Genomic DNA, 25,192 nt, shown 5'->3' with positions numbered 1-25,192 from the left:
TCTCACCGTTTTAAATAAACAGTTAACACTTTGGTATACTCTTCCAGACATTTTCCTGTGTATCATGTCAGTAGATACAATATAGTGTAGTTTTACATTCGATGTATCCTGAAAATCTATTTAGTCATTTAGCCAACAAATATTTAACGAGCGGACACTTTTCCAGGTGTTGAGAACTCAGCGGTGAACAAAACAGTCTCTGCCTCATATAATAGTGGGGGGAGATTGATAAGAAACAACATACATATTACTAAATAATAGATCATGCCCAGTAATGTGGCAAGTTTTATGGAAAAAAATAAATCAGAATAAAGGGATGAGTGATGTGGGCATGGTCCACTGCATGCCAGCCGGGGTCCTGTGGCAGAGGCCCCAGGAGTTATAGGGCGGACTGAGCAGCCTGCCTGACTTGAGTAGATGAGGTAGACAGGGAAGGCTTACTTAATTGAAAGAGCACATAAGCAGAAACCTAATCATTAAATAAGAGTGGCAGCACATGGATTTCCAGAGGGAAACTAGGAGAAGCAGCAATTGCAATGGCCCTGAGATGGGGACTTGCTTGGCCTGTTGAAAAAGCAAGGAGACCCCTGTGGCTACAGCATAGCAAATTAGAGAAATAAGTTGGGAAACAGGCAAAAACCAGATCGTGCATCAAGTCATAAGCCATGGTTGGACTTTAGATTTGGGAGGGAATGTGGTAGAGTACCACAGAAGAGTTGGAAGCAAAGGAGTAATCAGATTTTTTATTTTTTGACAGAAGGAGACTTCTATTTAGGGTTTAACAATTTGGAAAACATTTTGCCAAGGAGTGTGGATTCGTATTATAGGTATTTTATTTTACTTTATTTTTATTTTATTTATGTATTTATTTATAAATTGGAGTTCAATTTGCCAACATAGAGCATATTACCCAGTGCTCATCCCGTCAAATGCCACCCTCAGTGCCTGTCACCCAGTCACCCCAACTCCCCACCCACCTCCCTTTCCACTACCCCAGAGTTGTTTGTTTCCCAGAGTTAGGAGTCTCTCATGCTTTGTCACCCTCACTGATAATTTTCACTCATTTTCTCTCCTTTCCCCCTTTATTCCCTTTCACTATTTTTTATATTCCCCAAATGGATGAGACCGTATGATGTTTGTCCTTCTCCGATTGACTTATTTCACTCAGCATAATACCCTCCAGTTCCATCCATGTCGAAGCAAATGATGGGTATATGTCGTTTCTAATGGCTGAATAATATTCCATTGTATACATAGACCACATCTTCTTTATCCATTCATCTTTTGATGGACACTGAGGCTCCTTCCACAGTTTGGCTATTGTGGACATTGCTGCTATAAACATTGGGGTGCAGGTGTTCCAGTGTTTCACTGCATTTGTGTCTTTGGGGTAAATCCCCAGCAGTGCAATTGCTAGATCGTAGGGCAGTTCTATTTTTAACTCTCTGAGGAACCTCCACACAGTTTTCCAGAGTGGCTGCACCAGTTCACATTGCCACCAACAGTGCAAGAGTGTTCCCCTTTCTCCACATCCTCTCCAACAGTTGTTTCCTGTCTTGTTAATTTTCCCCATTCTCACTGGTGTGAGGTGGTATCTCATTGTGGTTTTGATTTGTATTTCCCTGATGGCCAGTGATGCAGAGCATTTTCTCATGTGCTTGTTGGCCATGTGTATGTCTTCTTTGGTGAAATTTCTGTTCATGTGTTTTGCCCATTTCATGATTGGATTGTTTGTTTCTTTGCTGTTGAGTTTAATAAGTTCTTTATAGATCTTGGATACTAGCCCTTTATCTGATATATCATTTGCAAATATCTTCTCCCATTCTGTAGGTTGTCTTTTAGTTTTGTTGAGTATTATAGGTATTTTAGAGCAGTTTCTTCGCAGAAATGGCTCATAAGACTCCACGGTGTGTGGTGGGGAACGTAATCAGATTTATTTTAAAAGGATCACACTGGCAGCTGTGTGGAGAGTAAGATGGTAGAAACATTAAAGTTATTCTTTAAAGCATTAATTGTCCTTTTACACAGCCATCGTACAACAGTTTATCAGCATTGGTGTTTCACCTACATCTTTACACCTTTGCCATCACCTCTACAAAGAAGAGATAGGGTCAGACACATGAGGACTTACCATCATGTCTTTTTCACCTTCACTGAAGTTTTTTTTTTTTTTTAATTTTTTTATTTTTATGATAGTCACAGAGAGAGAGAGAGAGAGAGAGAGAGAGAGAGAGGCAGAGACACAGGCAGAGGGAGAAGCAAGCTCCACGCACCGGGAGCCCGACGTGGGATTCGATCCTGGGTCTCCAGGATCGCGCCCTGGGCCAAAGGCAGGCGCTAAACGGCTGCGCCACCCAGGGATCCTTCACTGAAGTTTTTTGAGACTGGCTAGGGCACATATCCAGATCTGGTTGTCATGATTGTCAACAAATTTAATATGAGTCATTAATGTTGTACTATTGTGGAAGAAAACAATTCCTTAATACTGGGATCTATTCATTTAAAAACACAGCATTCAAGAGCCTCAAGCATACTTCTGCTTCAGTTGATGTTAGGCCCTCATTAGAATTCTAAGCCCCAATTTAGTCATTGTGCTTAAGAAAGATGTGGAGAAATTAAAACGCACAGTGAGAGGAAAGATAACACTGATGAAGGCAGTGCTTTTCTGGGTGTTTGCCTTCAACAATATAGTGGATAGTGGCATCATTTGTAAGATCAGCTGTAGGAAGAACAGATTTGGAGGAGAAATTAAAAGTTCTATTTTGGATTTGTCTTTTGCAGTCTGAGTGGAAATGATATCTATGAATTTAGAGCTCAGAGGAAAGGCCAGGACTAAAGTTGTATAACTGTATTAAAATTTTTTCTTTGGATGTATGTCATGTTTAGACAAAGCTTGAGGACAGACACTGTGTGTTTGTTTGTTTTAGATTTTATTTGTTTATTCATGATAGACACAGTGAGAAAGAAGCAGAGATACAGACAGAGGGAGAAGCAGGCTCCTAGCAAGGAGCCCAATGCAGGACCCACCCCAAGTCCAGGATCACGCCCTGAGCCAAAGGCAGACACTCAACGGCTGAGCCACCCAGGAGCCCCAGACACTATGTTTTTTCTTTGTAACTTCTGTGCCCCTAAGCACATCCTGGACAAATATTTGTGAGATGGACAAGTAAAGCAAGTATAGATGAAGTCACTAAGGCAAAATATACAAAGAAAAATGAGAAGAGATCTATGCTTTCACAGAGGTGCAGGCACCTGAACATGACTTATGAGTAGGGTGATAAGTCCCAATTTGCTCAGGACAATCTGGTTTACTCCTGTTGTCCCTTATAATTAGTAATATGGTCTCATTTCATTCTCAGAAATGTCTCAGTTTGGCTCAGTTGGTTAAGCATCTGACTCTTGATTTCAGCCCAGGTCACAATCTCAGGATTGTGAGATCAAGCCCCGAGTCGGGCTCCATGCTCGATGTGCAACCTGCTTAAGGTTCTAGCTCTCCCTCTGCCCCTCTCCCCTACCTCTCTCTTCCTCTCTAAAAACAAAAAGAAAAGAAAAATATCTCAGTTTGTACAATAAATTATATGGTCAGCCTTTGTAGAAGGCCCTTCAGGGCCTTGTGTCTTCATATTTCTCTGTCAGCCCCACACCAGCTTATTCTTCATTCCCCAGCCAGCCAGAAATACCTCTATTTCCTTCTCGCACTGTTACTTCCAGGCTTCCTTTACCAGGGCACTTCCACTTCAACCTAGACATCACTTCCTTAGGAACATCTTTCCTGACCCTGCCAAACTCAGGGTTAAGTAACTCTTCAATATGCTTTCAGAGCACTTTGTATTTCACTTGAGATGACTGAGCGCCTTCTTTCTCCCCTCACTGAACATGTCTATAACCTGAGACCATAACCATATTAAGAGTGGGGTGCCTAACTGACTGAACCATCCAGGTACCCCAAGCCCTTCCATCCTGAGACCATAACCATATTAAGAGTGGGGTGCCTAACTGACTGAACCATCCAGGTACCCCAAGCCCTTCCATCCTTAATGGAGGAGGTTGGCCTTTGAACTTGAAACCCGAAGGGAAAATTGTATCCTAATGCCAGGGTCTGTAATGCAGTTGCCATTGACTGAGTGAAGAATATTCCAACAGCTTCTCTTCAACTGTTAAGCTGCTGTGATTTTTTGTTTTTTGAAGATTTTGTTTATTTGAGAGGGGTAGAGAGTGAGCAACAGTGAGAGCGTGCACAAGCAGGGGAAGGTTCAGAGAGGGAGAAGTAGATTCCCCTCTAAAAAGAGAGCCCTAGTGGGGCTCAGTCTCTGGGCTCCAAGATCATGACTTGAGCTGAAAGAAGCTTAACCTACAAGTCACCTAGGCATCCCAAGCTGCTGTGTTTAGAATCAAAAGTGTAATTTCTGAGCTTCTCTCTATGGAAATAATTCTCGGGCAGCTCTGGTGGCTCAGCGGTTTAGTGCCGCCTTTGGCCCAGGGCGTGATCCTGGAGACCCAGGGTTGAGTCCTACATCAGGCTCCCTGCATGGACCCTGCCCCTCTCTCTGCCTGTGTCTCTGTGCCTCTCTCTCTCTCTGTCTCTCATGAATAGATAAATAAAATCTTAAAAAAAAAAAATCATTCTCTATCATTTCTTTTTTTAAAAAATATTTATTTATTCATGAGAGACACAGAGAGAGGCAGAGACATAGGCAGAGGGAGAAGCAGGCTCCCCACGGGGAGTGCTATGTGGAACTTGATCCTGGGACTTTGGGATCATGCTCAACCACAGAGCCACCCAGGTGTCCCATTCTTTATCATTTCTAGTTACTTGTCCTGAGTGCTGAAAGTCTTTATAAACTTTATCTCATCTAATACTCATTTTTCTTCTGAGGTGGTTCTTTGTAGTTTGGTATACAAATAGATAAAAACAAAGTCTAAAAATCTATGCTTTCTTGTGGGGTTCCACTTCTCTCCTTTAAGCTCTGAGGTATACCTAATAAAGTTATCGAGAGATGTAGGTCCTGGAGCAGAGCTCTTCGCCAATTACAAGGGCTCTACAAGGCAAAGAATCTTCCTGTGACATGCTCAGTAGAGAGGGTTTCACCCCACAATAGGCATGAGCCTCAAGAACTACAGCTCTTAGTTCTCAGCTCTTTGATTTCACATCTACCAAGTTGCTTTCACAGAAGCGCAGTCTCCCCAGTAGCCCACTTCAGGTCTGGTTCCAGCCTCCTCAGGCTCTGCTGCTGCCTCTTAACATTCAGGAGCATTGCCTCCCTCTTCCTGCCTCCTTATCTTTCTCTCTTTGTGGCCACCCTAGTCAAAGGAGTTAAGGAATCAATCTTTTTTTTCCCAGAAGTTTCCTAGACTATTTAACTTGATCCACCCCAACTATGACGAGTCCGCAGAGAAAAGGTTGAAGCACTCCTGCTAATTTATTTACAGAAATGTAAGGTCTTTGTAGCCATTTCTTCACATGGTGCCATATCTGAGTTGCTCTAAGAGGGCCCTCAAGATCTCAGAGGTGAACAAGAGGGGAAAAAACATTTTTGCTAAAGGCCCTGCTTTACAGATAAGGAAAAATAAGACTCAGAAAGGTAAATCCACTTGGCTAAAGTCATTTAGGTACTAGATAGCACAGCCAGAATGAAAACCAGATCTGGCCAAATGTAACTAATAACTTGCCTCTGACTATTTAAAACTGAAGAGTTAGCAGATATCAGGATTTTAATAATGCCACCCATCTCTTCTGCCTCTTGCTCACCATCTTGACTTTTTTTTTTTTTAATCTATGAAAAGTGCAGAATATCTGTCTCATGAGTCATCAGGCTTTGGGTAGAATCCAAAAAGGTAGGTGAACTAGGTATGTATTGTTGAGTGACTTCTGTTTATCAGAAAAATTTAACTACAAAATTTAACTACTGCCTTTTACTACCATCAAGTATTTAGGCAAGTTATTATCTTTCTGTGCCTTTTTTCTCTTCTTGCAAAAAATGAGAATTATAATACCTAATTCATAAGAGTTTTGTAAGGATATGACTATATATATAAAATACCTAGTTCATGGTAGGAGTCAAATAAATTCTAATTCTAATTCTAGAAGTGCTCCATAGGGTGACCCTGGGCTTGTTTAGAAGTTGTATAAGGCTGAGTTGGCCAACGCTCAACATTAGAATTTTTTTGTTTTTTGAATCATATCTACCTACTAGAAACCGGTAGGTTTCCAGAACACTGAGCAATTAAATGGAATTTCTTTTGCTACTTGCTTCTTTAGCAACTTACTATACATAATTAAAGGGAATGTACTTTATTTATCTCACAGGTCACAGAACAGATGCATAGTTGCAATCAAGAATGGATAATTCATGGGGCAGCCCAGGTGGCTCAGTGGTTTAGCACCACCTTCAGCCCGGGGTGTGATCCTGGAGACCTGGGATCAAGTCCCAGGTCGGGCTCCCTGCATGGAGCCTGCTTCTCCCTCTGCCTGTGTCTCTGCCTCTCTCTCTGTGTGTCCCTCATGAATCAATAAAATCTTAAAATAAAAAAAAAAAAAATGGATAATCCAGCTTTACCTCTGGATTGTGCAGATGAATTTAGGAGCTATGTCCCATTTACTTAATGTAAATAGTGAACAGACTTATACATTGTGAGCAATTAACTATAAGACTGTTCCTTAGAGTACAGAATGAGTACTTTACTATTACAGTCAAATAAAACTTACAAGGTTAATCTGATGCATATTTAATGATATATGTAATTGTTATTGTGCTGCATGATAATTAGGTCTTAAATGTTAAGTACCGTTTCCATAAATGACTGTAATTGGTTATCTTTACATAGCAAAACACATTTTTCAGTATTTGTCCGCTCACTTTATTAATTTTCTAGAATCTTTATGCCAAGGACAACCATTTTCCCTCTTTACTGTTTAATCATGCACACACACACAAGCATACTTTCAAAATAACACAGCAGGGTTCTCATCCCAATTTTGGTACTAAAAATAGCTATTGCTTAAGGCTTTCTATATATATTTTCTCATTTTAGTCCTTAAAAACCCATTAAGGGAGGTGTTGTTACTGCCATTTTACTGATGCAGAAACAAATGCTCAGTGTAAACAAGCAGCATAGTAGAGATTCAAACTTTTATCTACAGCTTGTAATCACTATTTTATACAACCTCAGAAAGTAATGGATCCCAACGAAGATATGTAAAGATTTTTTAGGAAGTGTATTGGCTCCTGAGAAATGCCAAATATGTAATCCAAAGGGAGAATGAGTCATCTGAAGGAGGGAGGCTTTAGTTAGTAATGGAAGAGTTAAAGTCTATGGAAGCTTTCTGAGTGCCCATTCAAGGAAAGGAGCCTTGGCCAATGACTTTCATGTGTAATTGCCCTGTTATAGGCTATGATATTGTAGAGACACCATGTCAGCCTAATGCCATCAAATATTTGAATTTTAGAATTAACTCTTTTAATTCTGATTTTTTAAAGTTTTTATTTATTTATTCATGAGAGACAGAGAGAGAGAGAGAGAGAGAGAGAGAGGCAGAGACACAGGCAGAGGGAGAAGCAGGCTCCATGCAGGGAGCCCAATGCGGGACTCCATCCCGGGACTCCAGGATCACACCCTGGGCCGAAGGCAGGTGCTAAACCGCTGAGCCACCTAGAGAAGTCTGGGAGTTAAACTAGTGTTTTTCAAGCTTTTTATCATTACTGTCATCCCTGAAGAGGCTTTTAGACATTTTTTTTTTCTAATTGCTTCCCCTCGTGAAGTTTTAATACTACAGATATGCTAGATAGATATCTGTTTACATATTATGTATCTACCTGTACTTTAGTTTTTAAAAATATTTTATTTATTCATGAGAGAGAGAGAGAGAGAGAGAGAGAGGCAGGCAGAGACACAGGCAGAGGGAGAAGCAGGCTCCATCCCGAGACTCCAAGATCACACTCTGGTCCAAAGGCAGGCACTAAACCACTGAGCCACCCAGGGATCCCCCTAATTCTGATTCTTTAAGAAAGAATCAGTCTGGGAGTTAAACTGATCATGACCCCGGGATCATGCCCTGAGCCAAAGGCAGATGCTCAACCGCTGAGCCGCCCAGGCATCCCTACCTGCACTTTATATATAAAGAGAGTAAGATCTTTTTTGCCCCTCAAGAATACAATTTTATTTTCTTCCATTAAGAGTGCAAACAATTATGCATGAATAATGCAGCTCCCATACAGGCTTACCCTTCAGGTTCAGGATATGCTAGTTAAACAGAGAACAGTATTTTTGTATATATGACAATTACTAGTTGTAATTAATAAATTGATAAATTTACAGATAAGCTTGGTTAGTGTGAATATGCTCCTAAATAATGGGAACATTATCTATGTGTCGAAAATTTGGGTTTCTAAGCCTGTAAAACAGCCTGAGAAGCCTTCTGACAGACAACCTACTAGTCTTCTATAAATCAAGCTATAGACATATCTTTTTGTTTGAAACTTCTAGAACATTCTTATGTGTTCATTCCTTTACTCTGTAAATATTATTTAGCCTTGCTTTAGGCCAAGGACTGTGCAAAGTACTAGAGGTTCAAAGATTAATAAAATAGTCTCTGCTCTCAAAAAGATGCTCACTGTCCAGTTGGGGAGACAAATAGGCACGAAAATAATCACAATACAAGACATATGTGTTATAACAGAGATGTGCTAGGTACACTAAGGGCTCCAAGAATAATTAAGATCTAAGTCTCGGGCAGCCCCGGTGGCGCAGCGGTTTAGCGCCGCCTGCAGCCCAGGGCGTGATCCTGGAGACCCGGGATCGAGTCCCATGTCAGGCTCTCTGTGGTGCCTGCTTCTCCCTCTGCCTGTGTCTCTGCCCCTCTCTCTGTCTCTATGAATAAATAAAATTAAATCTTAAAAAAAAAAAAAGATCTAAGTCTCTAGGAAGTGATGAGTTAAGTCTTGGAGAAGAGTGGAAAGGAAATTCCAAGCAGAAGGAACAAATTATTCAAATTTGTGCCCAATTTGGTCTATATGAGTGGAGTACAGAGAACAAGAAAGGGGGGTTGCTGTACATGATGCTATATGGGTAGATAGAGGTCAGACCATAGCAGGTTTTACATTTTACTCAGAGACCATGGAGAGCCTGGGAAGCATTTTGAGTTGGGGAGCAGTGTTATCACTTGTCTGGATTTTAGACCTAAATCTCTCTGGCACTGATAGGGACTGAAAAGTAGCAAAATGAAGGGTCAGGGGTTTTAGCAATTCAAGTGAGAAATGAGAGCTTGAACTAGAACCATTGGAATGGGGATGAGGAAGAAGAAATGGATTTAAGGTGTTTAAGAAGCAATTAATTAGGGGGATAAAAGTGATAAGTGGTAGAATTAAAGATGATTTTCAGATGTACAGTGTGGTTGACTAGATGGATTATAGCACTGCTCACCAAGAGAGGGACCATCAGGCAAAGGGCAGACCTGAAGGGAAAGGGGCAGGTTTGGTTCTGGATATGTTGAGTTTGAAGTGTCTATAGGATGTACAGGTAACCTTCACTAGGCAGATTCAAAAACTAAAGGGGAGAGGTCTAGATCAGATACACAGATTAGGGAGTTAGCACAAACTGGTGGAGATTTTGAAGCCCTGGGCTGGCTGACTCAGTAGAGCATGTGATTCTTTTTCTTTTTCTTTTTTTTTTTTGAGCATGTGATTCTTTTTTATTTTATTTTTTTTAATTTTTATTTATTTATGATAGTCACACAGAGAGAGAGAGAAAGAGGCAGAGACACAGGCAGAGGGAGAAGCAGGCTCCATGCACCGGGAGCCCGACATGGGATTCGATCCTGGGTCTCCAGGATCGCGCCCTGGGCCAAAGGCAGGCGCCAAACCGCTGCGCCACCCAGGGATCCCTGAGCATGTGATTCTTGATCTCAGGGTCATAAGTTGGAGCCCCACATTGGGCGTAGAGTTTATTTAAAAAAATTTTTTTTAGGGGTGCTTGGATGGCTCAGTTGGTTAAGATTCCGACTCTTGGTTTCAGCTCAGATCATGATCTCTGAGTCGTGGGATTGAGCCTTGTGTGGGGCTCCACTCTGAGCATGGAGTCTGCTTGTCCCTCTTCCTCCTGCTCTATTCCTCCTCCCTCTCTCTCTCTCAAATAAATGAGTAAAATCTAAAAAAAATTTTTTTAATTTTTAAGATAAAAATATTACAAGCTATAAAGGATGTGTAAGAGCAAAGTTCTTATTTTTCCTATGCAATTATATCTTCTTCATTATTATTTTGCTGCCCCTGATTTGCTAGTTCCCTGAGTACATGTTTATTTACCATTCAACAGCAAGATAGCACTGAAAGTACATCCAAGAAAATGAATTAATCAACAGTGCCAAATACTACAGAGAAAACAGTGCCAAATACTACAGAGAAGTCAAAGATAAAGGTTAAAAAAAGTATAGAAGTAAACCAGAATATATATAGGAACTTAGTCTATAGTAAAGGTGAGCTACTCAATAAATGGTGTGGACAACTGGATAACAATTTGAGAAAAAATGTCAATCTGTACCTCACACCAGGATAAACTCCAAATGGATGAAATGTTTAAATAAAAATATAAAAACTGGAAACAGAAAATATGAGGAAATTCCTTTAGAATCTTGGCACAGGGAAGGAAAAAAAAATTTAAGATTTTATTATTTGACATAGAGCGAGCACAAGCAGGCTGAGTGGTAGGCAGAGGGAGAGGAAGAAGCAGAATCTTCACTGAGCAAGGAGCCTGATATGGGGCTTGATCCCAGGACCCCAGGATCATGACCTAAGCCTGCCAAACAAAATAACACCTTAAGCAATGTCAAACATAAATGACAAAATAGAAAAATGTTTGTAACTCATATCAAAAAGGGCTAATCCTCCTAATAAAAACAAGTAGATAAGGAACACTTAGTCAAGAGAAATATCAATGGAAGATATATTGGCAGGGCTTATATGTAGTGGTGAAGAGTGCAGAGATTTTGAGGTCATTTTGCATTGGAATCCTAGCTCTGTTCCTTACTAGCTCTGGGACCTTAGGCAAATGTCTGATCCTCCGTTTTCTCTAGTAATTGTAGTTCCTTCAGAGGGTTAAGTGAGATGGGGGCCAGGCTGGTGACTCATGGTAAAAGAAGGGAGGACACAGAGAAGATGGTTTATAAATTTCCAAGATCTTGGAACCTTGAAGGAAAGAGAGTCTGGGAAGGGAACCAACTCAGCCCCCATTTGTCTCATCATTCATTAAGGGCAGTTATTTACACAGTCCCTACACATGTCAGACACAGCTCTAGAACTAGGGACACAATGTAAGTAAAATAGGCATGGTCCCTGTTCTCCGTGTAGCTCACATCTATGAGAGAGGCATCTATCAAATGCTGCAGGAGAACAATTGCAAACAGATGAATTCCATGGAGGAAAGTAAAACAAAAAAAATTTTTTTAAGATTTTATTTTATTTTATTTTATTTTTTTATTTCTTTATATTTTTTTATTTTTATTTTTTTAAAGATTTTATTTATTTATTTTACAGAGAGAGAGAACAAGCAGGAGGAGCAGCAAGCAGAAGGAGAGGGAGAAGGAGCCTCCCCACTGAGCAGGGAGCTCAACATGGGGCTCTATCCCAGGACCCTGGGGTTGTAACCCAAGCCAAAGGTGGTTGCTTAACCGCTTAACCGACAGCCCCAGGTGCCCCAGCATGGAGGAAATTTACACGGTAAACCTGGTGGAGTTTGGGAGGTCAGGGAGGACTCTGCGAAAGAGGTGGCTGTTGAGCCAGGATCTGAAGTATGAGTTAAATAGGCAAAGAGTGGTAAAGGAACGGGAAGGAGGAGTAAGGGAATGGAAATGGCATTGGAGGCATGGAGAACAGCATAGGCTCTGAGGCAAGAAAGAAGGAAGCTGGTCCACTGAGGCTGAAGCAGCACAGTGAAGGGAGATGAGACTGGTGAAGGAGACAGGCTAGACTATTCAGGGCCTTAGCAGTCTTGTTAAGGATTTAGGGCTTTATCCTGACACAGTGGGAAGTCACTGAATGGTTTTCAGCAGAAGAGTAACAGGATCAAATTTGCATGTTGAAAACTCATTCTTGGCTACAGTGTGGAGAACTGTGTGCAGACTAAAGAGAGACAAAAGAGCAACTATGGGGAGATAGAGGCTCTTGTGGTAGTTTAGACCAGTGATATGCTCCTTAACCTGTTTTCCTAATGTTACTTTAGCAGAAGACAAAGCTTTTGTTCTTACATAATAGATGTGCATGAAATGTTACATATTATTTCTATCTACAGTTAGAGGACAAAGGTTTAAACCTAATACACAGGAAGAGTGAGTAGGTAGAAGTGAAAAGATTTCATTGAAAGTGTAGGTATGGGAATCAGATTATTTCCTAGCTCCATATGGAGGAGGGAGCTGAAAGGGTAAACAGTGACATCACAGCAGAGAGAAAAGGAGGCCACACTCCCCTGTTGCGATGTTGCTCTGGCACATGAACTGTCTGTTCTGCCAGAGTTCATCTTCTCTGTGCTTAGATAAATAAAAATGTTGGGCAAAGGTACTTTGTGGCTTACCCTGCAAGAGTTCTGTGCTTTTTAGTGGAAAATAGGCCTAGGAGTTTAGCTATCCCTGCATGTTGCAAATCTTTTCAACACTGTGGAGTCATTATAAATGCCTAGGGAAAAAATATCTAAGTAAATCATTCAAATTGAACCTGTGCATTACTTAGCTGGTTTAATTTCAGAATACGACAATGACAGATTTTAGTAGCTTTATGAGACCTGCTTTTTTTCCTTTTCCTGCCATAAAGAATTGAATAGGGTTGGAACAATCTGATGACCCAACTCTTACCTTGTCATGTATGTGTTGGCAAAGCAGAGTCCTTCAAGATGGCAGTCCTTGAAATCCTTCTAAGAAATATGTTCAGTTTTGTGGCAGTTTTAGATGTGTCAAACAGCTTTTTATTTATTTTTTAAAAGATTTTATTTATTTGTGAGAGACAGAGAGAGAGGCAGAGACACAGGCAGAGGGAGAAACAAGCTACATGCAAGGAGCCTGACATGGGACTCGATCCCAGGTCTCCAGGATCAGGCCGTGGGCTGAAGGTAGCACTAAACTGCTGAACCACCCGGGCTGCCCTCAAACAGCTTTTTAAATGCAGCTATAGAAGGCAAAGTCAAAACCAATTCTTGGAGCTAAATAGGATTCCTGGAGCTTCAGAGCCTGATGATTTTTTTTTTTTAATGTATAAAACTGCACGTTGGGGAATAATATCTTAGAAATACACTTTTGATTGTAACATGTTTCACAGACAAAGGATTAGTGTCCAAGAATATAGTCAAGAATACAGACTTCTGTAACTGTAAAAGAAGACTAATGGGGGCTCCTGGCTGGCTTAGTCAGTAGAGCATGGAACTCTTGATCTTGAGGTTGTGAGTTTGAGCCCCATGTTGGGAGTAGATTACTTAAAAATAAAATCTTAGAAAAAAAAAATAACAACCCAAAAGGGGGAAGGTGGGACACCTGGGTGGCTCAGTGGTTGAGTGTCTGCCCTTGGTTCGGAGTGTGATCCTGGGGTCCCAGGATTGAGTCCCACATCGGGCTCCCTGCATGGAACCTGTTTCTCCCTCTGCCTATGTCTCTGCCCCTTTCTCTCTCTCTGTCTCTCATGAGTAAATAAATTAAAAATCTTTTAAAAAGGAGGGGGGGGAGGATATAAGCAAGCAAGAGAAAACCTGAGTGCAAATATATGGAAGGATACTCAATCTCACTATGAAGCAGGAAAATATACAGAAGGACAACAATGACACACTACTTCATAGCAGTAAGATTGGCAAAAATTTTAAAGTCTGAGATTTTTAAGTTAGGGAGATAGTGGAATAGTACTTTACTGCTGGTGGGAACGTATTTGGTACAGCCACTTTAGAGAACCATATGCGATCTAGCAAAGTTGAAGATATATGTATCCTACAACCCATGAATTCTATTCCTTGTCACATGTCCTAGACATAGACATGTCTTTAAAAAATTCATTTTAATATTTTTTTTAACTAGTCTCCATGCTCAGTGTGGACCCCAATGCAAGGCTTGAACTTAGAACCCTGAGATCAAGACCTGAGCTGAGGGTGCCTGGGTGGCTCAGTTGGTTAAGCATCTGCCTTTGGCTCAGGTCATGATCTTGGGGTTCTAGGATCAATTCCTGCATCGGGCTCTCTGCTCTGTGAGGAGTCTGCTTCTCTCCCTCTGTGCTCTCTGCCCCCTTCTCTCAAATAAATAAATAAATAAAATCTTTAAAAAACAAACCTGAGCTGAGATCAAGAGTTGTATGCTTACCTGACCGAGCCACCCAGGCACCTGCTAAGAAAATTCTTTGTTAAAGAAATAAACTGCTTTCTGGTATTATTATATGTATAGTTTATAAGGCTTCAGATTGAGAAGTATTTCTTCTATTGAATATTTATTTCTTCTAGAGGGCAATAAGGATTTTATAGTATAGTCTGCACTGTTTATTCTTCTTTTCCAGTACGTTAGAGAGCAGTAGTGACCTGAATAAATCCTTGGAGAGTCTTTGGGATATCATCTTATTCTGTGGAGACCGTGACACTGACACTATACCTCTGAACATATCCTTCTCTATCCTACTTTAAATCTTAGAAAAGAGACTTAAAGTAGGCCATAATTTTGTGGTTATGAATTTTTTCCCTTTGGAGCAATAATACATATGGACCTCACATTTGTTTACATTTGCTTATTTTACTTTTTTTGTGCCCACTTTTTTCAGAGGATGAAGTTAGTGACTTTGGCCACTGGGTGGCGCAAATTCACAAGATTCTGGTAAACGTATATTTCAGCCCAAGATCTACCTGTTGCTACACTCTACCAGATGAGTGGAGGTTAGTTAGAAAAAAGGCTTTGGGGACCTGAAATCTAACTATTGACATGGATCCAAGTTCTCTAGGAATTCCAGTTAAGGGAAATTTCTGTTATTAGATGACTTGTAAGTCACGTCACTGAATATGTAAAAGGAAAAGAAGGAAAAAGGAAAGTGTTAGAATAAGGAACAGGAAGAGAAAGATGAAAGGATAAAGAAATATGACAAAAAAATATAAGTCCAGAGAGATGAATTCAAGTATTAGCAACAATTCCAGGATGGTCTCTCTTTGGTTTGCATTTACCTGGTAACCAATAGCAGCTTTAATTTAAAATAAAGATTACTTCATTTTCTTCTAGGAAGTCAGTTATGCTACCCTCAGCTATCCATTTAGTGGAGTGACATTATCAACATATCTTTTGAGTATTTGCTATGCATATGGTGCTTTGATTCAGAGTAATACAGATAAATTCAAATTAACACAGCAACTACAGGCTTCAAGCATAAGAACTAGGTAGTATACAGTAAAAGATAAATAGCAACATGGAGCAGCATGGGTGAACTCCAGAAATAGAATCCTTTCTGAGAGTGGAGGGGAAGTGTAGATACAGAAATGGAGGATCTGAGAGTGAGGGGAGGAGGGGCTGTAAGACTGTAAACTGGTCCAAGGTAAAGAAAAAAGAAGGGTTCCTAGCTTCTACTCATAAGTACATATAACAACTCTTCTTTGGAAAAGGACTATTTCTGGGTGTAAACATAGGAAAAGTGCTTTGGGTCAGAATCTGTTGAACACTGCTCAAAGATACAATAAAATAAGAAGGATGGGGGTAGAGAATGATTAGGATAGAACCATCCGTAAGTCTCTCTCTGATTAGTAACCCAGAAAAGGAGAGAGGCTAATCGCCTGCTTAGGCCTTTCAGAGGTTCAGAGGTCACTTTGATTTTTGAGATCACAGGTGTGTAAATGAATCACGGGTTAAAAATGAAGAAATGGCAACATAAAGATATAAAATTGTTGTATATTTTAAGTCTTTATATTGAAGAAAGTTATGCTTTTAACACAATTGCAATTATTAATGTGATTCAGCAATATCTTTAAAAGTTTAAATTAGACGTTTCTGGGAATGTGCCTTTTCTGTCCTAAGCAATTACCCACCTTAATCTTTGGGCCTATCAGAAAGTTTTGGGATGACTCAAGTCCTTCAAAAGGTAGAGTGACTTCCAGTCTTCTCAACTGTAAGACTTGAAAAAAAACACAACTTAGGGATCCCTGGGTGGCGCAGTGGTTTGGCGCCTGCCTTTGGCCCAGGGCGCGATCCTGGAGACCCGGGATCAAATCCCACGTCGGGCTTCCGGTGCATGGAGCCTGCTTCTCCCTCTGCCTGTGTCTCTGCCTCATTCTCTCTCTCTCTCTGTGACGATTACAAATAAATAAAAATTAAAAAAAAAAAAAAAAAGAAAAAAACACAACTTAATACTTGTGCCAAGTAAGGTGCCTGGCTGGCTCAGTCATTAGAACATGTGACTCTTGATCTTGGGATCATGAATTTGAGCCCTATGTTGGGTGTAGAGGTTACTTTTTTTTTTTTTTTTAAAGTTTTATTTATGGGACGCCTGGGTGGCTCAGTGATTGAGCGTGTACCTTTGGCTCAGGGCATGATCCTGGGGTCCAGGGATCAAGTCCCTCATTAGGCTCCCTGCATGGAGCCTGCTTCTCCCTCTGCCTAGCTCTCTGCCTCTCTGTGTGTCTCTCATGAGTAAATAAATAAATATTAAAATAAATAAATATTAAAATAAATATTAAAATAAATAAATAAAAGATTTTATTTATTCAATGGTTATCTCTGGGAGGGAGGATTAGGTATAATTTCTTTCTTGTGTTTTCACTTACTCTTTGTACCTTCCAGCATTTCCTAAAAATTGTTATAGTGAGAATATACTTTAATAATCAAAGACATAAAGTATGGTAACTTAATGAGAATGGATTTGCAATAAAAATCTCGCTGGCTTGTCATTTCCCAGAAGAATAATTGGCACTCCTTAGAAACAGTATTTTATCAAGTTGAGACTATAACTGAGTGACAGGGAGAATTGTGCCTTGCTGTGAAGGGATCTGCAGACTTAAGTTCACATCCCAAAGTCCACGTGAGAGTTCTCCCTTCTCTTCTGCTATCTCTCATCTCTCAGTTTTCAAAGATCCCTACTGGTATGAGAATATGGAATTCAAAACTGTTAACTAATTAGGGAGTCAGAAAATTCTCAGAGGAGCCTTGCTTTGTCAGAGGAAACAAGTCCACGAAACAAAATAAACAATTCTGATTCCGTCAGTGAATTTTTATAGTCAGTACAAATGTTACCCAAATTACACTCTTGCAGAAGATTTAAGAAATGTAAACTTTGCCACAGCTTTGGTCTCCTGGGGAACCTCATGTTTCTGGATTAAAGAACATGCTGTGGTGGGTGAGGCGGGGAAGGGTGGGGATGAATGTGAGCATCAGTCCTAGATTAAGAACTCCTAACTATAGAATATTTTTAATCATCCTCCCTAGTGGTCTTGGGAAGAAGCAAGCTTCTCCCCGCCCTCCCGTCTTGTGGTTAGACTGAGTCACAGATGGCAGGATAAACTGGAGGTGATGTTGTGAATCAGTGTGGGGTGCAAATAATAATCGTTTATCCAAATGGCAGCCCCAGTGGTCTGTCCTCTCCACCTACTGTATTTTCAAAACTATCTCTTCCATGCTTTGTTATCTGTTCCATCTCTTCCAGGATCAGCTTGAATAATAAATCAGGGCTTGAGGTGAGATATTTTCCTCTGTTGGTATAGTTTTGAGAATCACTTTTTTGGACAGTGCCTGAAGTGAAAGAGAAGGATACAATTTGTATGTGGTTTTTACCAGAGAAGAAAGAAAATAGAATTACTTAGTAACAGGTACATTTTGCCAAAATGAAATGGAAGGATTTCAAGATTCTTATAATAGAAGCAGGACAGCAGTTGTATCCCTCCTGCCATTCCCTTTTTTTAGCCTTTTCCCTTTAACATCAGCTATTTCTGCTTCCTCACCAGACTTACTGGTCAGGTCAGACTTGATTGAAAGCTGTGCCTTTGTAAGAAAGATCATAATCATTTTTCTCTGGAATCCTTGTTCAAAATGTACACAGCTCAGCATTATGGTTTAGGATATAGTGTCAGGCCCACATGAAAAGTTGTGGATTATCAGGAAACCTCATGTGTGTCCTATTTGTATGCAGTCCCTAAGCCCCTTGGGGATGACTTAGAAGAAGACTTCTGGAATGCTTAGGGTCACGTTCCCCTCACCAGTGTGTAGCTAGCTCCATATACAGCAGAGGCTAAATTATAAAACCCTATGAACATCAGCCTGGGAAAACAGAAACCCCCCCCCCTAAACCAGTTGACCCAGTGAGCATGCAATGAGCTGTGAGGATAATAGAGGAGTTGGTAAACTGTGCCATACTAGTGGCTACTTTGCCACTTGGAGGCCATGTTTAAAACTTCTGTCAAAGAGAGCCATAGGTCCATTGTGCTCAGAGGGAATACTTTTTGTTCTCATTTGATGGGATGAAAAGATACCCTTTTTTTGTGGATGTACGAAATGAATCTCAGAGACTTGTGGTTAAGACAGTAGTAATGGTATGAGGGTAAATCTGACTGCTAAGCCCAGGCTCTCCCTTTGTTGACCTGGCATTACAATTTGATTGTAATGTCTCTGCTGAAGATATGAGTGAATTTGCAAGAACTTGCCAGTATTGGTTAATAATAGGGAGAAGACAGTGCAGTAACTTCATTCAATGTGTGAAGCAGAAAAGAGCTTTTCAGAAGTATGTGTCGTGGATGATAGTGATCCCTGCAGCTTTTTTTGGGTTTGATGAGTTGGGAGCATCTTGTCCAATCTAGGGATTGAAAAGAAATGAGCGATAAAGGATGCAAATGGGCGTTCCTTCATGTACCAACAAAGAGATGGTTTAGTATAAGACCGCATTTAATTCCAAGTACACATCATTTTGCCTCTTTGTTACCCAGTAATTCTAGGAAAAGTTATTGTATTTACACTGAGAAAGTATCAGCAAGGTGCAGTTATTTATGCATGAGAACCTACAATTGGTTGGAGCCTATAACCCATTATAGGGGCCCATCCACCCCTTGCTTGACCTGTTTGCCCTGAGTGGAAGAGGCTCTGGGTATGCAGCTACTTTGGATCCCAGATGCACAGGGATTCTACTTCATTTTCTCGAGTCAGACCCACACAATCTCGCTGTTTGAAAAGAGAGATCTGAGTCTCTGTGGTCCAAATATTTTTTACTAATCCCATTCTCCTCTCAGTATAACGGATTCCATGTCCCCCATCTGATTTTCTGTGTTCACTATTGTGAACATAGACTGTGACCCTCTTTTTTTTTTTTTTTTTTTAAGACTGTGACCCTCTTAAAGGTAGTGAATTTGGTGCATATAAGGCTTTCAGTAAAATTTCAGCGTAAGAATAAGAGACTTGGATTTCGATTCTATTTCTACCAGCTGTATGTCACACAACCTCTCTGAGCTTTAGTTTAAGTATCAATAACATGTGGATACCTGCTCTAGCTACCTCCCACAGTTTTTGTGAGGCTCAGATGAGATAATGTCTATAAAATTGCTTTTTTTTTTTTTCCTTGTTAATACCTTTACCATTTAATAGCTTATTTTGTTGATGGGAGGAGTGCAATCAGTGTTGGTACTATATGGTTACCTCTAACTCTGGACTATTTATTCCCCTTCAGGCCTACTTCTAGTGTTCAGTAGAAATGATAATGCAGATTGGAGTAAATAACTAAACATACATCCTATTATTAAATAGTGCTACTTTACATGAGCTCATATCCAATATTAGCAGAAACTGGATTATAGAAAATACTAACCTAAACCAGAGATGACAACTAAGTTGGCATTGGGTACCTGAAGCACTGTGATAAGAAATGCTCTGGTGCCATGGCTGGATAGAAAGCTGTGTTTCAGCTTTAAAGATTAAGATATAATTACGTATAACATTGTGTAAGTTTGAGTATGTTACTGCATATATATGTTTTTTAAGTTTTATTTGAGAGAGTGAGAGAGCATGAGTGGCGGGCAGGCAGAGGGATAAGTGGACTCCCTACTGAGCAGGGAGCCTGATGCAGGTTCTCCATCCCAGGACCCTGAGATATGATCTGAGCCAAAGGCAGACACTTAACCAACTGAGCCACCCAGATGCCCAACTGCATACGTTTAAATATTGTAATATGATTACCACCCTAACATGTCTTGTCATAATAATTATCAGTTCTTTTTATGGCAAGAATATTTAAGATCTAGTCTCTTAACACTTTTGAAGTATATAATACAGTATTGTTGACTATAATCGCTATGCTGTGTTAGATGTCCAAAACTTTTTCAGCTTCTAGTGCACTGTGCTTGATTATTGATATGTGCAGCCAACATAGAGTAGTGACATGTATACCATTCTAGACTAGATAATCTTTGAGACCCATTCTCAATGCTATAATTCTACAAAAGTGGATTCCTTTTTAATTTTATTTTTATTTTGGGATGCCTGGGTGGCTCAGCAGTTGAGCGCCTGCCTTTGGCCCAGAGCATGATCCTGGAGTTCCGGGATCGAGTCCCACAAGAGGCTTCCTGCATGGGGTCTGCTTCTCTGTCTGCCTGTGTCTCTGCATCTCTCTCTCTCTGTGTCTCTCATGAATAAATAAATAAAATCTTTAAAAAAAAAAAAAAAGGCTGAGTCCAGTTCTGATGGGGAAACTGGATTTATTTATTTATTTATTTTATTTTTTTATTTTTTAAATTTTTTCTTTATTTATGATGGTCACACAGAGAGAGAGAGAGAGGCAGAGACACAGGCAGAGGGAGAAGCAGGCTCCATGCACTGGGAGCCCGATATGGGATTCGATCCCGGGTCTCCAGGATCGCGCCCTGGGCCAAAGGCAGGCGCCAAACCGCTGCGCCACCCAGGGATCCCGGGAAACTGGATTTAAAACAGCCATGCTGAAATAGTTTTAGACACCAAAAGACAGTATGAGCTTTATGATGCTGTCAGGAAGCCCAAGCCAGGAGGAAAGAAGCTACTTTGCCATGTATTCGAACTTTTCAGTGCAGGGATTCCTAAACTTTGTTGAATATAAGAGTTACCTAGAGGCAGGAATGGATACATATACTGTGGGTTCTGAACTCTTAAATTTGGTGGTATCCTTTTTTTAGAAAAAGAACACAAATTTTAAAAATACAAAATTAGATACAAGCTTTATACAAGTCCCATGGATCTTGAAGTTTAAGCTTCATTAATTTCACAGTAAATCCACCTCTACTTAGGGAATTTGTTAAAAATCTTAAGAATAAGATTCCAAGGGGATCCCTGGGTGGCTCAGCAGTTTAGTGCCTGCCTTCGGCCCAGGGCATGATCTTGGAGTCCCGGGATCAAGTCCCGCATCGGGCTCCCTGTATGGAGCCTGCTTCTCCCTCTGCATGTGCTCTGCCTTTCTCTGTTACTCTCATGAATACATAAATAAAATCTTAAAAAAAAAAATTCCTGGCCTCACTCTAGACATTCTGATTGATTGTATCTGGGTCTTAGAAATAATATATTTTCAATAGATAGCGTATTATGTTATGGCTGGGCTGATGTTAGGAAAATACAACAGTACTACAAATACCTACCTATTTCCTGACACATAAAAGAAACACCAACATTTACTTTACAACTGAAGCAACTCCCTGTCTCCCAGCACTTCTATATTAACCTCATTTTCTCCAAGCAAATGACATAAACCATACAGAGACCACTTGCCTTCTTGGGCTGAGACTCAAGCTGGGATTCAGCAGCCCCAGGTTGCTGGCCTTCCTTCCTTTGCCTTCTCCACAACTGCTGGCATTGGCATAGCACTCTGGCTCCCCGGCATTAGCTCTGAACAGAAAAAGTGACTGGTATTAATTTCAGGTGGCTGGTATGCATTTGGTTTCCTTCCAAACCTCCTGTCAGGCCATTTAAAGAAAATCATCTTTTTTAAAGAAAACCATCTCTCATTGGATCTATCCTCCCTAGAAAATGCCCAAGTACAGCAGAAGGAAGGAGCTTGCATTTAGCAAGCACCTCCTATGTGCCGGGTGCTTTTCACACAGGATCTTAATTAACTTTCCTAAACACCATGAGAGGTAAATATCATTAGTCCCATTTTACAGATGAGCCAACTGATGTTGGAGAAGTGAAGCAACTTTCTCAAGGCTACTCAGCTTGTGAGAGGCAGTTCTAACCAAACTCCAAAGTCTATGCTTTTTTTATAATGTGAGCCTGCCTCTGGAACAGAAGAAAGTGTTTACAAACATTTGGGGGAGCCAACATCTGCCTTTGGCTCAGGTCCTGGGTCCTGGGATCAAGCCTCACATCAGGCTTCCTGCTCGGCGAGGAGGCCACTTCTCCCTCTCCCTCTGTCCCAGCCCCCTACCCCATTCATACTCTCTCTCATGCTCTTTCTCTGTCTCAAATAAAATCTTTTTAAAAAATCTCTGTCAAACATTTTATTAAAGTAGGCTCCATACCCAACATGGAGCCTAATGTGGGGTTTGAACTCATGACCCTGAGATCAAGACCTAAGCTGAGATCAAGAGTCAGATGCTGGGATCCCTGGGTGGCGCAGCGGTTTAGCGCCTGCCTTTGGCCCAGGGCGTGATCCTGGAGACCCGGGATCGAATCCCACGTCAGGCTCCCGGTGCATGGAGCCTGCTTCTCCCTCTGCCTATGTCTCTGCCTCTCTCTCTCACTGTGTGCCTATCATAAATAAATAAAATAAATTAAAAAAAAAAAAAAAAAAAGAGTCAGATGCTTAACCGACTGAGCCACTGAGGCCCCACCAGGAGAAAGTCTTTATAGATCAAGTCCAGGGACCCAGTACACCAACCAACTTACAAGGCATGGGACTTCAAAAATGACAAACACTATGATGGTGACTCCACTGAGCAACAGGGTGACAGCAATCAGAAATTTGACCACAATGCTCCATTTCTGCCTCTTCTTTAGGTTCTCATCTGTGTCTAAAAGGAGAGGAGTAGAAGAGGGAAAAGAGAGAACTTGAGAGAGGAAGAGATTGATCCTCTAACCTGAAGTTCTTTTAGCTTCCCAGACTAATAGGGGCACAGTCTGATGCAGAGGCAATAGGCTGAATTTCCAATTCAGACTGAGTCAGGAGTGGGATGGCCATCATGGGCTCTGCTCTAACTTCCTTTGTAGCCTCTTCTTAATGCATCACCTTCCCTGGGATTTGGGATTTGCCATGATCAAACAGGAATGATTCTTGCTTTGCTTTCAGGAAGCAGGGGTTACGTGAGGAGTTCTGAACTTTTCTTTCACCAGCAGCCTCTCAAGATGTCTCCTTTTGTGCTCAGACACACTGTATGGGATCAGAAAATCACCTTCGCTAGTGGGGAGTAGGAGGAACAACAGTGAACTAGCATTTCTTTTGGGTCAAAAGGCAAAACTGGGGACAAATGGCTCATATGCTTCTTGTTATTACTAATCTTATAGTTGCTTCTCCCATTGGAACTGAGATGTGACCTAAACTGGAATATTACAGAATTTGAGTCCTGGCCAATTTAGGGAGAGCCATTTCCTTAAAACAGTGCAGATGAAAACACGCACTTAGTAGTTGTCTTCAGTGTAATGATGCTTAGTGTTTAAATGTTGTCCACCTGTGCATGCAATGGCTGGCCCCAAAACTGGCTACAAGTTCCCTTGTGTGGAGATAAAATAGTATTAACAGTGTCAAACTACAAAATTCTGGGCCCTTCTCTAGAGAAGCTGTTTTTTTTTTTTTTCCCCATAAGAAATGGAGTGATTCTCTGATGTAAAATTCATGTAATTTCTCAACCTCCCAGAAAATCCTAGAAAACCCAAACTAATGGTTGGGCTAAAAGTGTTTCTTTTTCTTGCTGTTTTTGTCTCACTCCTACTTCTTTTGTACCTTGTTTCTAAGTGCTAGAAAAATCATCAGTACTTGTAGTTTTCTCACCTCCTTTTTCCCCAGGAGTTATGGAGGTGGTGGTGGTGGGAAAAGTCTCTGATGCAGCCTTCCTCACTGCATAGACCTTACATTGGGAGATCCCTGGTAAAAAAGCTAAAAAACAAGAAAGAAACAATGAAAAAAACTGTGAAAACTTCATCCTGCCTTTATTTTACCTGACAAAACCCTTATTTCTATGCAGTCAATTATCTAGTTAGAAGGGGGTAAGTGCTACTAAAAAAACCAAAACAAAACAAAACTAAAAGCAGAGCAAGGGTAGAGAACAGAGTCTGGGGGTGTAAATGGGCAGTGGCTGGGCAACCTGCAATACAAGCTGGTGTCCTTGAGAAAACGAGAAGTGAGCCAAGGCTTGAAGGAGGTGAGGAATTAGTTAAGCACACACCTGGGAAAGCAGTGATCTAGGCAGAAGGGGCAGTGAGAGTAAATGCCCTGAGGCAGAGTGAATGTGTCTGACATGTTATTGTTTTAAAGGAAAAGCAAGGAGGCCAGTGAGACTGGAATGGAGTGAGCACAGGGTAGTAGGAGATGAGGAAAGTTCTAAAAAAAAAAAAAAAAAAAGGGCCTATATTAGGAGCCTTGTAGGCTAGTGTAAGGACTTTGGCTTTTTTGTTCTGATTGAAATGGGGATTCAATCCAAGGTTTTGAGCAGAGGAGTGATGGATGGCTTTGTTTTGAAAGGATCACTGGATTGCTGTATTAGAAATAGACTGCAGGGAGGGCAAGGGTCAAAATAGAGAAACATGTTAGGAAGCTATTGCAGAAATCCTAATGAAAGATGATGGTGACTCAAACCAGCTATGGAAGTGTTGAGATACAATTGGATTCAGGCTAACTAACTAACTTCACTTGGCTCCAGAATTGACCTAATCCAATTCGGACACTGGTTCCTATTTTGTTTCTAATGGTCTCTTATCATTGCTTATTAAATTAAGTAAGGTCTGTAAGTCTTATTTGACTTTTCTAAATTACTTTCCCAAGTCTTTATTAAGTCCATGTGAAAATGATCTTGACTTCAGAGGCCAATGGCCACAGGACCAGGCACTGCATAAAATTACAGAGGAAGGAAAAGTCCCTGCTTTCAGTTTAATCAGGAAGACGGTTTTGGCAAAGACAGGCAGAGACAGAGAGCCAGAAGGTTCAAGAGGAAAAACAAGGGTATTATATGAAATATTTCCAGGATGGTGCCAATCAGTTCTCTGAAGTGATAACGTATGTGTTTCTGAGACAGATGAGACGGAAGATAAACATCTCTCACTTTGGAGAAGTCACATAGGTTC

General features: G+C 40.7%; 2 protein-coding genes across 14 annotated transcripts in view; one reads left to right on the top strand and one right to left on the bottom strand.

The window, feature by feature from the left end:
• Positions 1 to 25,192, top strand: part of ACACA (acetyl-CoA carboxylase alpha) — a 284,222-nt gene that overhangs the window by 967 nt on the left and 258,063 nt on the right. For 3 of the 12 annotated variants that reach the window (XM_049114193.1, XM_049114192.1, XM_049114185.1), the window contains exons 2-4: positions 758 to 827; positions 5,785 to 5,835; positions 11,526 to 11,708. The exons of 5 other annotated variants lie outside the window; for them this stretch is intronic. The gene's annotated coding sequence lies outside the window, so the exon portion shown is untranslated. The remainder of the gene's footprint in view (positions 1 to 757; positions 828 to 5,784; positions 5,836 to 11,525; positions 11,709 to 25,192) is intronic. 4 more of the 12 variants (XM_049114189.1, XM_049114186.1, XM_049114191.1 and 1 more) reach the window with 2 other exon arrangements.
• The window catches only part of C9H17orf78 (chromosome 9 C17orf78 homolog), a 47,957-nt gene continuing 40,709 nt past the window's right edge, over positions 17,945 to 25,192 (bottom strand). Inside the window, exons 4-7 of one of the 2 annotated variants that reach the window (XR_007413020.1) lie at positions 23,904 to 24,008; positions 22,805 to 22,929; positions 21,689 to 21,805; positions 17,949 to 18,764 (exon numbers count right to left, since the gene is read on the bottom strand). Coding sequence is in view for 1 of the 2 variants with exons in the window: in XM_049114197.1 (XP_048970154.1) it covers positions 21,717 to 21,805 (89 nt within the window). In the remaining variant the exon portion in view is untranslated. Of the gene's footprint in view, positions 18,765 to 21,688; positions 21,806 to 22,804; positions 22,930 to 23,903; positions 24,009 to 25,192 lie in introns of both variants that reach the window. The other variant, XM_049114197.1, reaches the window with a different exon arrangement.

This window comes from Canis lupus, chromosome 9 (assembly GCF_003254725.2).
Source record: "Canis lupus dingo isolate Sandy chromosome 9, ASM325472v2, whole genome shotgun sequence".
In the NCBI taxonomy this organism is placed as follows: domain Eukaryota; kingdom Metazoa; phylum Chordata; class Mammalia; order Carnivora; family Canidae; genus Canis; species Canis lupus.
The sequence above is the reverse complement of the archived record's forward strand: the minus strand, read 5'-3'. Positions and strand labels throughout refer to the sequence as shown.